We start from the raw sequence: 14098 nt of genomic DNA on the forward strand, positions 1-14098 counted from the left end.
TGCCTGTACTTACAGCCTCTTGGAAGGCTGAAGCAGGAGCATTGCTTAAGCCCAGGAGTTTAAGGCCAGCCTGGGTCACATAGAGAGATCCTGTCTCAACAAAAAACAAGAACCGTAACTATTCCAAATAAGGCATTAATATAGTTCAGGTCCCCTAATCTGTCCAGTTGGCAAAGCACCTAATAGAATTTAAGTATATAAGAAGCATTAAAAATGTTTTTAATTTGTATAAAGTGTAAAGAAAGAATACTGAGAAACGCTTTTTGGAAGACAGAATGACCAAACCCTAGGAAAAAACCAATGTACATGCACAGGGACAGGTCTGAACATACATCATGTACAGAGATGTCAACACTCTGGCGAGAAGCTTGTTTTTCCTCATAACTTATTTTATGCTTCTCCACAAACTGAAGAACAGATGCAGCTCACTGTTGCCACCCTCTGAGTCTGGCAGGAGGTCATCCTGGGAGGGCCTGAACTGCCTCTTCCTATTGCTTCCGCAGTGAAACAGCGCAAGAGGTTAAGTTACTTCAGGAGATTCTCAACAGGGATCTCATTGTTCCAAGTTAGAAATTCAGAGACACAAGGGCCCCATTCATGGCAGGGCTCACAGGCTAGGGAATAGTCTCTTAGTGCCCAGTCAATGCTGGGTTAGGACTCAGTTTTCATAGACACTAACTTGCACAAGTACAAGTTCATTATTTTTCAAAAATGGTACCAAGCGGGAGAGAGAAAGAGAGAGAATTCAGCGGGTAATAAACTGTAAGGACCCATGAGTCTTGTCCTTGTCCCCAGCTTTGTCTGATGTGTCTTCAGCAAATCACTTGCTCTTTCTAAATCGTTCCTTGTTTGTATTAAAATGATTTCTAACATCACTGATGCTCTGAAACTATGAGCAACAGGAGGGCTAGTGAAGTTGCTGATAGAAATCAGTTATGAATAGAAAAGAATCAATAACTCACATCTTTTTATTACCTATCAGCACTTAAAACCAAAAAGCCTGGGCAGAACCCAGTGCTTGGGAGGCTGAGGCTTCACTGTCACCGGTTTAGGCTGGCATGGGCTACACAATGAGTTTGAAGCCACTTTAGGCTACAGAGTGAGACACTCCTGCCCACCTCCCTCCAAAAAATTTATTCCCCAAATAAATGGGAAGAGACCTCCAAAACCAAACCTATACCCTTCTCCCCAAAGCCAAAGAGCTTTAGTAGAGGCAGAAGTCTATGTTCTCTGTTGAACAAACAAATCATAATGGATCAAGTCCAATGAGTCTTAGGTCCAGAGTCACTCAGCAAGGAGCCCTGCACAGAGAGAGGTGAGGAAGACCATAAACAGCAGCCATAGTACATCTGTCTCCATGTTACCTAGTCCCAAGATACAAATGTGACTCAGAATCCTCAGAATACACCACCATTTACAGGAGGAATGTGTTCAGTGTACCAGCTCCCACGCTTGTTACTTTTGGGCTTTTTCCATCTCAAAACTGGCCAGAGCAAGGACTTTGTCTCCAGAGCCTAAGGAAAAAAACATAGTAAGTTTGTTTTTTTTTCAAATGCATGTACAATTCTAAGTAAAGGTAGGTTAATTCTAGGTATAGATATTGAAACAAAAGTCAGAATTAGTAGGGGGGCAGGGAGAGGATGGGAAGGGATGGGAAGGGGAAACAAAGGAGGAGGCTACAATGCTTGATAAGAAATGTACTCATTAGGGCTGAGAAGGTGGCTCAGTGGTAGAGCACTTGCCTTGCATGCATGAGGCCCTGGGTTCGATTCCTCAGCACCACATAAGCAAAAAAGAAAAAAAGCCGGAAGTGGTGCTGTGGCTCAAGTGGTAGAGCGCTAGCCTTGAGCTGAAGAGCTGAGGGACAGCGCCCAGGCCCAGAGTTCAGGCAAAACAACTGGACCCACCCCCCCAAAAAAAGAAAAGAAATGTACTCATTATCTTGCCCATGTAATTGTAACCCCTCTGTACAGTATTTTCACAATTTAAAAAAAAATCAGAATTAGGGGCTAGGAAGGTGGCTCAGTGGTAGAGCACTTGCCTTGCATGCATGAGACCAGCACCACATAAGCAAAAAGAAAAAAGCCGGAAGTGGCACTGTGGCTCAAGTGGTAGAATGCTAGCCTTGAGCTGAAGAGCTAAGGGACAGCGCCCAGGCCCAGAGTTCAGGCACCACGACCGGACCCCAAAAAAAAAAATGTTTAAGGGACAGTGGCCAGGCCCTGAGTTCAAGCTCCAGTACTGGCACATGCCCATACACATATAAACACACACAAGAAAGTAATTGTGGAGTCTCTCAAAGGTTTATCTCATGCTCTTTGTCTATGAAGCTGCAATACATGCCCAGTTTTTAGATCTACGAGAACAAGGGGCTGATGGGTGGTGATATGTGTTTAGCATGCATGAGACTCTGATTCAATCACCAGTTCCATAAAAACAAACAAAAAAACAACAACAGAAATTAGGTCTGGAGGTATGGCTCAAATGATACTGCATTTGCCTATCAAGTTTGCCTGGATTCAAACCCCAGTACCACCAATAAAAAAGCTGTGTTTAAGCTGGTGGCTGGTGGTTCATGCCTGTAATCCTAGCTACTCAGGAGGCTGAGATCTGAGGATCACGATTCAAAGCCAGCCTGGCAAGAAAGGCCATGAGACTCTTATCGCCAATGAACCACCAGAAAACCAGAAGTGGTGCTGTGACTCAAGTGGTAGAGCTCTTTCCTTGAGCTGAAGAACTGAGGGACAGTACCAGGCCCAGAGTTCAAGCCCCATGACTGACAAAACAAAACAAAACAAAAAACAAAAAAACTCACACACCATGAGACTAAGACTAAAGGAGGAAACACTTAGGGAGAAACACAAAGGTGTAATGCTTCTGTGCCTCTAATTGTGTAATATTTATCAAAAGGAAACCCAGAAAATGGAAACAAGGATTTTGTTTTCTTTTTCTTTTCTGTCTTGTTGGTTCATTTTTCCACCTGTGGGGAGCCCAAAAATGGAGGGACATAGGGTGAATGAATGCAGCAGTGGTACTCAGTAGAAACTATGTTAAAAGTGAACTGTAACAACTTGTGGATAGAGATGGGAGGGGAAAACTCCGAGTGAACAAAGCAAGGAGTGACACCTTCCAGAGAGAAATGCACTCATTACCTAAGTGATGATAACCCTTCTGTACATCACCTTTATAATAACACTTTTTGTAAAAAGGAGGCATAGAAGTAGGTCATTTCTTTCTTTCTTTCTTTTTTTTTGGGTCCGGTCGTGGGGCCTGAACTCTGGGCCTGGGTGCTGTCCCTCAGCTCTTCAGCTCAAGGCTAGCTCTCTACTACTTGAGCCATAGCGCCACTTTCGGCTTTTTTCTTTTTGCTTATGTGGTGCTAAGGAATCGAACCCAGGGCCTCAGGCATGCAAGGCAAGCACTCTACCACTGAGCCACCTTCCCAGCCTGAAGTAGGTCATTTCTTTCACAACCATTTTTACTTTTTAAATGTCATGAACATAGATTGATGTTAGGTATATAACCAAACTATAGAATACTATATAAAGGAATACTATACAGTAATGGAAAGGAATGAGCTACTGCTTCATGAGCATATTATAAATATATCACATTGAGTAAAATTTACAAAAGAAGGAAAAGGGAAGAACCAGTCATGAGAGCACTCACCAAGGTCTGTTGAGACTTTCTCAAACTGGCTCAGGACAGCACTAGCATTTACTGACAAGAAGGTCTCATCATCTGCAGTCAGCTAGAAAAGGGTTCAAATGTCACAAGTGGCTTCTTGAATCATACTCAGGAAGATCTGAGGGCTACAAACTATATCATAGCTCAAGAAGTTCTATAACAAATACCAACTGTTTCATATGTCTGATACATTAAATATAGTACCTTCTCTCCAAGTTTCCTGAGAGCCGTTAGTATCTCCACTTTCTGTTGAGTATATAGGTCTTTTTCCAGTTTTCCTACCATCAGATCTCTATCCATCTATAATAGATAAATGAACACAAGGCATATGTAAGGGAAAAACACTGCATAAAATTCAGTGTTTCAGACCTACTTTTTTAAAGAACCCATGTATAATATTAATAATATTTAATAGTATAACTATAGAAATAACCCAAAGGAACATTGAGAGCAACAATATGTATCATTTTAATAAATATAATGCTGGACATAATCACTGTTGGTTATAAACTCCACTGAAAGTAGGTCAATAGCTTTCTTTGAAAAGAAGCCATAATCCAAGAAATTATTAATACTTTTTTTTGTACCATACTAGGGCTTGAACTCAGGACTTCACGCTCTCACACTTAGCTTTTTAGATCAAGGGTGGCGCTATAGTTAAACCATATTATACTTCTAGTTTTTTGCTGGTTATTTACAGATAAGAGTCAATGTTTTTTCTGCTGAAGCTGGCTTTGAATCTCAATAGTCAGATCTCAGCCTCCTGGGTAGCTAGGATTACAAGGCAGAAGCCTCAGCACCTGGCTTTATAACTTTTTTTTTTTCCTAATTACAGTACAGTCTACACATTTGAATGAGATAATTAGCATTAGATTCCTAAAAGTTGTGTTAAATAACATCTCTTCACCAGAAACACTAATGTATAATCAGTGCATTAATACTATTCTAAATGTTTTAACAATTTTTTTTTAATCCTGGGTACCAGATGCTTACAATGGTAATTCTAGCTATTTAAAAGGCTGAAATCTGAGGATCATGGTTTGAAGACAACCCAGGCAGGAAAGTCGTGAGAGTTTTATCTCTAATTAAGTACCAAAAAGGCCAGAAGTGCAGTAATTAATAACAGTGCTGGGGATCAAACTCTGGACTTTGTACGTGCTGGGCAAGTGCTCCATTACTGAACTATTGCCAGGCTTATCTTTATATTAATTAATTATTGAGACAGGGTCTCCTATGGTATCTTGGCTAGCCTCAAACTTCTGGGCTCAAGTGGTCTTTCTGCCTCTGCCTTCCAAGTAGCTATAACTATAGGCACAGTATTGTACCTGGCTTTTAAGTGCTTTTACATATATGACTTCATTAAATCCTCACAACAACTACAAGAGGTAGGGTCTACCATGATCACCTTTCTAAAGACAGACAAGGGGCTGGGAAGGTGGCTTAGTGGTAGAGTACATGCATGAGGCCCTGGGTTTGACTCCTCAGCACCACATAAGCAGAAAAAACCAGAAGTGGCGCTGTGGTTCAAGTGGTAGAGCACTAGCCTTGAGCTGCAGAGCTCAGGGACAGAGCTCAGGCCCAGAGTTCAGGTCCCACGATGGACAGAAAAAAAAAAAAATTAGAGCTCTTTTGCTGGGTGCTGGTGGCTCACACCTGTAATCCTACCTACTCAGGAGGATGAAATCTGAGGATCACGGTTTAAAGCCAGCCCTGGCAGGAAAGTCCATGAAACTCTTATCTCCAATAAACCACCAGAAAACCCGAAGTAGTGCTGTCGCTCAAGTGGTAGAGAGCTAGCCTTGAGCTGAAAGTGCAGGGACAGCACCTGAGCCCAGAGTTCAAGCCCCACAACCAACCAAAAAATGAAATAAAAAAATGAAGACAGATAAATTGAGCCGGGCGCTGGTGGCTCATGCTTGTAATCTTAGCTAAGATCTGAGGATTGCAGTTTAAAGCCAGCTTAGGCAGGAAAGTCTATGAGACTCTTATCTCCAATAAACCACTCAGAAAAACCAGAAGTGGCACTGCTGCTCAAGTGGTAGAGTGCTAGCCTTGAGCTGAAGAGCTTACAAACGGTGCCCAGGCCCAGAATTCAAGCCCCAAGACTGACAAAAAAAAAACCAAAAAAACAAAACAAGGAGGAACAAAGAGATTGAATAACTTGCCAAAGGTCACATATCCCAGCATGCAGAGCAGAAATTCAAATCCAGTCAAATCCATGTTTTTGGTCTTGTTTTGTTTTTGCAGTAATGGGGTTTGAACTCAGGACCTCACACTGGTTAAGCATGTCCTCTACTGCATGTATACTATACTGCATGCAGCTACTGCTTTAAAAGGGGTCTTGAAAACTTTCCTGCCCAGACTGGTATCAATGTGTGATCCTCCTAATCTCAGCTTCCAAGTAGATAGTACTAAAAAAACATAACCAACCAGTGCTTGGCTCAAATCTATGCTCTTACTCATTACACTACTGAATTATCCATATTGCAAATAACTTGTTAGTCCTTAATTACATTCAAGTCTATAAACTGTAGAGGTTCATAAAGGTGCTTGAAATTCTTAGAGAAAATAGGCCAAACATGCCTAAGAGAATGGTGCTCAAGCGTTCTCAATGGAATTTCAGATTAGGGCTCTAGATGCAGTTAGAAAGCCAGAGTCCAAGCACAAGTGTTTTGGGACCAGTGAAACTGCTGTACACTTTAAACATCCACATTTACTATCAACTATAATTGCTCATGGTATGAATTTTGTCAGAAAATGCAGGCCGTAGTTCTAAAATCAACTGGCCAATTTTAAAACTGTAGACCATCACAATAAGCAAATTCTTGAGCTACAGAAGGAAAACACACAACAATTAGGACAATTTAAATAAGCTTTACCTCTGCTAACCTAGTCCGAAGCTGACCTGGTTGTTTCTTTGCAAACAATCTGATGACCTCTGGAGTTTTAAAGGCCTGGCTGATAGCTGCCTGAATAGCCTAGACACACAGGAAGACAAAAACAAAAACATTCCAAAGAATCAGATTTGCAAAAACAGACTGATGAATCTTTTTCAATAAGTCTTTAGACATCAAACAACTGCAATATCAGTTTTCATTTGCTACTTCTGTGTACGCCACTGGGGCCAAATACATAACTAAATGAAGATTTGAAAGATACATATATCCTATTTCATGCACTAGGTAGACAATAATCAAGAAATTATATATATATAAAATAGTTCTTTCTTTTGCAGTGCTGGGAATGGAACACTGGGCCTTATACACACTAGGCAAGCACTCTACTGCTAAGCTATACCGTCAAAGCTACATTTTCTTTCACAGAAGACAAAAAAAAAATTAACGAAAATGTGCTTACCAGCTGCATTCCACTTAGTTCATCTACCAAAGTCATATTTCCAGACATAATTTTCTTCAGGGAATCATTAAATTCACTTAGCTGCTCCAGAGTTTCCTTTTTGGTTTCTTCATATTCATCTGCATCAAGCTCTTCTCTGAAGTACAGTAAATACAATCATGCAGAAAAATAAAGATTTCCAAGTGAAAAAAAGCTATTTTAGTACTTACACATGAGAGAATGTCTTAAGAACAACACAATACTAAAGACAGATGTGCCCAAATAGTTGTTAACACTTGGACGTGGTGCCTTTAGTATTACTTTTTTCTCTCTCTTTTGTGCCAGTACTAGAGCTTGGACTCAGAGCCTGGTGCTGTCCCTAAGCTTCTTTTCACTCAAGGCTAGCATTCTATCACTTGAGGCACAGCTCCTCTTCCAGCTTGTTGGTGGTTAATTGGAGGTAAGAGTTTCACAAACTTTCCTGCCCAGACTGGCTTCCAACTATGATTCACAGATCTCAGCCTCTGAAGTAGTTAAGATGAACAGACATGACTGTTGATGACTGAACCAAGACCAGGAACAATAACACGAGTTGTTCCACTGAGTGAAACCACCAGTCCCTAGTCATTTTTCTTCTACCAAAATAAGGCACAGTAAAACCACACAATAGCTTTTCTTTAAACTCTCAGTGAATAACCTTGGGCAAGATACTGAACACAGCTAAGCCTCAGTTTATCTAAAAAGCTTTGGGTAATTATGGTACCTATTTAATAGGGTTGCTATGAGCACTAAATAAGATAAAAGAAAGTGCTTGGCACATATAGTAACAGGTAAATACCTGTGGTTATTAACATCATCATTAATGGCAGGGAAGATTTTGTGTGTCCTCCAAAACAACAGCAATGTGGTACATGCCATCCAAGTAGGAGGTTATTTTTATTCACCAAGCAGGCCACTTATTAAATATTTACAAAGTTACAACAGCTGCTACTTAGTGATCGACCACTTACAGAGCACCTGTGCTGGGCCAAGCATAGTGTCCTCCACTTCATTTACAATATTTACACTCCAGAAAAGCTCTTAAATATGCAATAAACAATCTTGTTCTTTTTTTTTTTTTTTTGGTGCCAGTCTTGGGGCTTGTACTCAGGACCCAGGTGCTGTTCCTGAGTCTCTGAGCTTTAATGTTCAAGGCTAGTCCTCTACCACCTAGTCCACAACTCCACTTATACAATTTTTTGATGCTTAATTGGAGATAAAGAGTCTCATGGATTTTCCTTTCCAGGCTGGCTTGGAAACATGATCCTCAGATCTCAGCCTCTTGAGTAAATAGGGTTACAGGAGTGAGCTACTGGCACCAGCAATTTCTTTTTTTCTCAAGTGCTAGGGACTGAACCCAGGCCTCAGCATGCTAAGCACCCATTCTTCTATTGAACTACACTCTTAGCCCAGTCTGTCTTTGAGTATACACCAAGAGTTCATACCAAGCATGGCTGTTTAAATATTAAAGACCAAATAGGTAGCTGGGCATCAGTGGCTCATGCCTATAGCCCTACTCAGAAGGCTGAGATCTGAGGATTGCAATTCAAAGCTAGCCCAAGCAGTAAAGTCATAAGACTCTTATTTCCAATTAAGCAACAAAAAAAGCCAGAAGCTGTGACCCAAGTGGCAGAATGCTAGCCTTGAGTAAAAAAGCTCAGGGACAGAACCCCGGTGCTGAGTTCAAATCCCAGGACTGGCACAGACACATAAAGACAATGTAATGTTATTAATTCTACTTCAAGGAGGTTAAGCTTTTTGCCAAGTTCACATGCACTTAGTAATTACCTGAAAGACTTCCACATTCCAGGATTTACGACTCCAAAACCTGCACTAAATTTACACTTCTAATAGACAAAACACTGAAAAATACTACAGAGGAAAGCAAAATTACACATGGGCCTGCGTCCATGGAACCTGTAATCTAGCGATAGAAAAAAAGCATTTTATATCATAATAACACACAATTATACTATTACCTGCATTCCTCCAGATCTTGTAATTGCTGCATTAGTCTATCCAACTGTTCTTCTAAATTCTGCTTTAATTTGCTTGTCTCTGTCTTTCCTCTGGAAGCCATTTTAATCTCTGTAGAACAATAAGCCACATATAGGATATTAATTTGGTTATTTGAAAAGATTCAATTAATTAATGTAATTTTAAATTAAGTGAGTTTAGCTGGGTGCTGGTAGCTCACACCTGTAATCCTAGCTATTCGGTAAGCTGAGATATGAAGATCATGATTTAAAGCCAGTCAGAGCAGGAACGTCCATAAGACTCTTATCTCTAATTAACCACCAGAAAACCAGAAATAGAGCTGTGGCTCAAAGTGGTAGAGCTCTATTCCTTGAGCAAAAGACTCAGAGATAGCACCCAGGCAATGAGTTCAAGCCCCATGATTGACAAAGAAAAAAAATTAAGTTTAACTTAAAGTTCTTTCTAAATTCCAGATATGGAAACGAGAGCTATTCAGATAAAGCCTCAGTTTAGATATAAAAGTTTAAACTCATTGCAGCAAAACTCCACAGAAATGCCTTATAATTTCATTATAAGTCTTTGCTATTGATCCACATTAAATTTTAAATATGAACATATTGATTAAGACTAGGACTTGAATTTGGTATCTGAGATTTTTGCTCACTGGCTGGTGCTCTACCACTTCCAACCCAAATATACTTATTTATACAGAAATGGTCAGGGTGCTGGTGGAGTGGCTCTGGTGGTAGAGCGCCTGCCTAATAAGCGTGAGACACTAAGTTCAATCTCTAGTAATGTAAAAAAAAAAGTACATAGGAATTATTAAAATTTCCTGGTTTAGGGCTGGGAGCATAGTTCAACAGTAGAGTGACAGCTATGTGAAGTAAGCCTAAGGCTAGACTCAAATATCAGCACTAAAATGAAACTTTTTTTTTTTTGTCATGGGGCCTGAACTCTGGCCCGGGCACTGTCCCTCAGCTCTTCAGCTCAAGGCTAGTGCTCTACCAGTTGAGTGCTCTACCAGTTGACCACAGCACCACTTCTGGCTTTTTCTGCTTATGTGGTGCTGAGGATTCGAACCCAGAGCCTCATGCATGAGGGGCAAGCACTCTACCACTGAGCAACCTTCCCAGCCCTACTCTCTTAGTCTAACCACACTGAATGTTCAAAACACATTGCACAATTTTTCTTCTTGTGTTGATGGAGACTGACCCCAGGACCTCCCTGCTTGCCCAGCACACCTCCTACCATTACTCCCAGCATTTCATATCTCCCTCTCCCTCCCTCCCTCTCCTTTCCCCTCCCTCGTGTGTGCGCACGTGCACATACACACATGCACTTTTTTTGTAAGACAGGGTCTCATTTTGTAGCCTAGGCTAGCCACAAATTCAAAATTTCCACTTTTCTGGGATTACACTCATGTGTAATACCCTTCTCTTTTGAGCCTCCATCATTTTCTACCAACTAGTAGAAATTCTAATCCATCCAAAGTCTAGGTTCATGTGGCACCTTTCTCCATTTAGGCCTTCCTTAATTTTCTCTCAATCACAAGGTGGTGCATTCTTTGAGAGGAAGGACTTTACCAATCCTGGGTAGAAAAAATGTATTGGGTAAACGAGTAATGAAAATTGTTTCTGTGTTGCATATTTTATTCTCAATTATCATCAATTTTTGCCATGGGTTGTGCAATTTTAAAAATTAATTTATTGAGGCTGGGGATGTGGTTTAAGTGATAGGGTGCTTGCATGAAGCCCTGAGTTTGATTCCTAAGTACCACATAAACAGAAAAAGCTGGAAGTGGCTCTGTGGCTCAAGTGGTAGAGTGCTAGCCTTGAGCAAAAGAAGTTCAGAGACAGTGCCCAGGCCATGAGTTCAAGCCCCAAGACTGGCCAAAAAAATAATATTTTATGGTAGTACTGGGGATCGAACCTATAGTCCTGCACATCTTACTGAACTACATGCTAGGTGTGTCCATGATTTTATCACAGTTCATTGTTTGTCTATGTTTCTCTCCTGATTAAATTCTTGAGAGCTGAAATTTAGTTCAATTCTTCTGTTAGTCTCAACACTTAATACAAATATTTGAATGTGGATCAAGTACAAAAAGGCTCAATGATTTTAAAATCTATTTAAACAACAACAACAACAAAATGGCATGGCTCAAGAGGCTCTGAATTCAATATTCAGTACAGCCAAAAAAAATTATTTTTAAGGGTTAAAGACTGAACACAGGGCCTCATACTCATATGCTAATCAAGCACTCTCAATGAGTACACCACCTGTCCTTAACATATCTTAAAAGAGGCAAAGCTATCCTGAATAAATTACAGAGAAGATAGGGGCACTTTAAAAGCCGTCACCTGAAGCTATCCTAGAAAGATTTAACTCGCTGGCACCACCTGGTATTGAATAGAGGCAGTGCACTTTTTTTTTTAAACTAAACTACAGAAATGGTTGTCAAACCCTGTATGTACCTGGAAAGTCCTCATTCATGCTCACCTGTCTCCTAGTACATAGAATTCTGCAGTGCCGACAGCTCTCAATTGCATAAAACTCCAACCCTGGAAGTTCCAAGTGTGATCAGTTTGAGGAAAGCGAAGTTGTCCATCAGGACTACAAGAGGCTCGAAATTCAAGTCGCCTGGAGGTGAAAACTATTAACAAGCTGTTTTATTTGCTATAAACGGGCAGTCCAGTTAAGCTTGCACTTGAGCAGCCTGTAACTGGAACACACCCTTCAACTCTTTTTTATTTCTTTCCTTTTTTAAGTATTTTTTTTATTGTAAAGATACTCTAAAGAGGGGTTACAGTTACCCTTCAATTCTTTAGGAAGACAAGGACGTTTACTCCCTGGACGGCTTCTCCGGCAGCCTTTTTGAGGTTTTTTTGTTTGTTTGTTTCCGTAACCGAGCCAGGAAGTGGACAGGCCTTAAGAAACTGTCAAACTCAGAAGCCTCGTCAAGGGAAGGCGGAAAGCACACCTTTCCCTGCCTGGAGGTGAGCAGCGCTTGGTTTGGCATCAGACCATCGGCACTGGGATAGAGCCCGGCTCCAGCCACCGCCTCCAAGCCCATTCTCCGCCAGGGAACTTGAAGCTCGCGTATTTAGGTCGGGTTCAACTAGGCCTCAGTAGCCACTGGCGGTGGCCGGGAGCCCAACTCCCTCTAAATTCCTTTTGGTTTTCTCTCCTCAGAACCGGACCAACCTTCTCTAGACCCCAGGGTTCTCGGCCCGCCTCCCACCCGCCTGTAGCACCCCGAGATTGGAACCAGGGACCCCGCCTACCTGAGATCTCCGGCCGGGCGGACCGAGCTGGAGGAGTACTTCCGCCGGACATAGGCACTTCCGGTTTCCAGTAACCAATGAGAATGCGAGCGCGATGTTCCCCTCGCCCGCGTCCGGGTGGCGGCTAGCTCCTGGAGGACTGGGCCGTTTGGCAGTGAGAGCGTGGTAAGATCCCGGACCCGCCAGGAAACCCGGGTTCTTCAGGACTTTGCCACCTTTTGTGTCCTAGACAGCGGCTGGGACCTTCAGAGGCAATGCCACTGTCCCCGAAGCAAGGCGATCATGTTTAGGTCTTTCTGTGGAATCCAAAACCTCGGTCAGTTTTCCCCGTGACCTTTGCTACATTCGAATTCACTGGGGGGGGGGGGGCAGAGGTGAGGGTTGCTTCCCTTTCTAGAGGCGTCTTGAGCAGTAACTCCTGGGCTTGGCTGGGAGGTGGGGAGGGAGAAGCCCTCCATTGTGAAGGGTTGGTCCCTTCTCATCCTGACTACTTCTAAATCTGTGAAGCACGCATTCAAAAGCCTTGAGGGGCATGGCTCAGTGGCACATCTACAAGTTGGTCACTTGTTTATGATGCTTGAGGCCTTGGGTTTGATCTCCAGCGCCACAAACACAAGCACACCTGCCCGGGGTGTACTCAACACACTCTCCAAGAAAGAGGCAACTAGTTGTTTGGCATCACTTTTAACAGTTAACCAGAAGTTGAGACCGTCTTCCTGAAAAGGCAATGCAGGGTGGTCCACAGGACGTCCCGGGTGTCTGCAACATAATTCGTGCAGAGATTTGGTCATTCAAGTTTGTATTTCAGTTACTCAGGACAATTGACCAACTTTGATTATTATAAAACTCTGCAGAATGAATTGTTCCTGCCGAGTTTTGCCTTATCACCAATTGTTGTCCAGAGGTACAGTTTGATTAGGAAACCACATTCCTAGCCAGTGATAGCCCTACGTTGATAAATGTTTCAGATTCAGTGAAAGTGCCTCTTATGTTAATGCAGTTATTTTGAATTTTCATATATGAATATGTGTGTCAATGTTTTGGGTAAAATGCAACTCAGTGGTACTTCATGTAAGGAAACTTCCATCTAAGTGATAATAGAAATAAAAATGGGGGGGTGGCTGGGAAGATGGTTCAGTTGTAGAGTGCTTGCCTTGTATGATGAGGCCCTTGGTTCCATTCCTCAGCATCACATAAGCCCGAGTGGTGCTGTGGCTCAAGTGGTTGGGCACTAGCTTTGAGCTGAAGAGCTGAGGGACAGCACCTATGCCTAGAGTTCAGGCCCCAGGACCAACAAAAAAATAAACAAAATAAATAAAACTGAGGGGAGAGAGAGTGAGCTTTTCAGGTATAAATTTAAATATAAATTTAATTTAATTCGGTTTAAATGTAAATTTAAATATAAATTGAAATTGAAAAGGAGAAAGCGTGTTAGGGGCAGACTGATGAATGAATTCTGTCATCTGACAGAGAAAAAGAACAGACCTTGGGTTGGAATATAGCTCAGTGATAAAGCACTTGCCTATGATGCATGTGGCCCTGGGTTTGATCTCCAGTGCCACAAAAACAAAGGTACTCAGGCGTTTTATTGGATTGCTGGAGTAGTCTGGGTGGTCTGACAATGACATTTGTAAAGTTTATCCCTTGTGTTTCAAGAAATTTTTTTCTCACATAAGATATGGATCTGTAGCCACTTTGTCTTTGGAGATGAAACTATGGTGCAACCCTCTACCTAGAGTAAGTAGTGGGTTATACCAGGTCCATGTGGCCCCCAC

At 41.9% G+C, this 14098-nt stretch overlaps 2 protein-coding genes across 6 annotated transcripts in view; one reads left to right on the top strand and one right to left on the bottom strand.

Moving 5' to 3' along the window:
• Positions 1–1384: 1384 nt before the first annotated feature.
• Positions 1385–12367, bottom strand: Lzic (leucine zipper and CTNNBIP1 domain containing). Of its 2 annotated transcripts, none has more exons than XM_013035464.1 (8): positions 12324–12367; positions 11539–11692; positions 9042–9150; positions 7045–7180; positions 6567–6665; positions 3892–3987; positions 3670–3751; positions 1385–1514 (listed from the first exon to the last, which is right to left on the bottom strand). In XM_013035464.1, the coding sequence occupies exons 3-8, from the start codon at positions 9140–9142 to the stop codon at positions 1456–1458; spliced, it is 573 nt and encodes a 190-aa protein (XP_012890918.1). In that variant the 5' UTR covers positions 9143–9150; positions 11539–11692; positions 12324–12367; the 3' UTR covers positions 1385–1455. The 2 variants fall into 2 exon arrangements, with proteins under 2 accessions (XP_012890918.1, XP_012890927.1); XM_013035473.1 differs by having other exon boundaries at positions 11539–11600; positions 12324–12347.
• A 61-nt stretch (positions 12368–12428) lies between these two features.
• Positions 12429–14098, top strand: part of Nmnat1 (nicotinamide nucleotide adenylyltransferase 1) — a 27422-nt gene continuing 25752 nt past the window's right edge. For 3 of the 4 annotated variants that reach the window (XM_013035438.1, XM_013035431.1, XM_013035446.1), the window contains exon 1: positions 12472–12639. Coding sequence is in view for 1 of the 4 variants with exons in the window: in XM_013035431.1 (XP_012890885.1) it covers positions 12606–12639 (34 nt within the window). In the remaining 3 variants the exon portion in view is untranslated. Of the gene's footprint in view, positions 12640–14098 lie in introns of all 4 variants that reach the window. The other variant, XM_013035453.1, reaches the window with a different exon arrangement.

The sequence above is a fragment of the Dipodomys ordii genome, unplaced genomic scaffold (genome assembly GCF_000151885.1).
Source record: "Dipodomys ordii isolate 6190 unplaced genomic scaffold, Dord_2.0 Scaffold6, whole genome shotgun sequence".
Lineage (NCBI taxonomy): Eukaryota > Metazoa > Chordata > Mammalia > Rodentia > Heteromyidae > Dipodomys > Dipodomys ordii.

Coding starts and splice junctions, on each gene's coding strand:
- Lzic (XM_013035464.1), bottom strand. CDS start 9,142: ATGGCTTCCAGAGGAAAGACAGAGACAAGCAAATTAAAGCAGAATTTA. Junction 3,988..6,566: donor TTCGGACTAGGTTAGCAGAG/GTAAAGCTTATT, acceptor TATCTATTATAG/ATGGATAGAGATCTGATGGT. Junction 3,752..3,891: donor TCAGGAAACTTGGAGAGAAG/GTACTATATTTA, acceptor ACCCTTTTCTAG/CTGACTGCAGATGATGAGAC.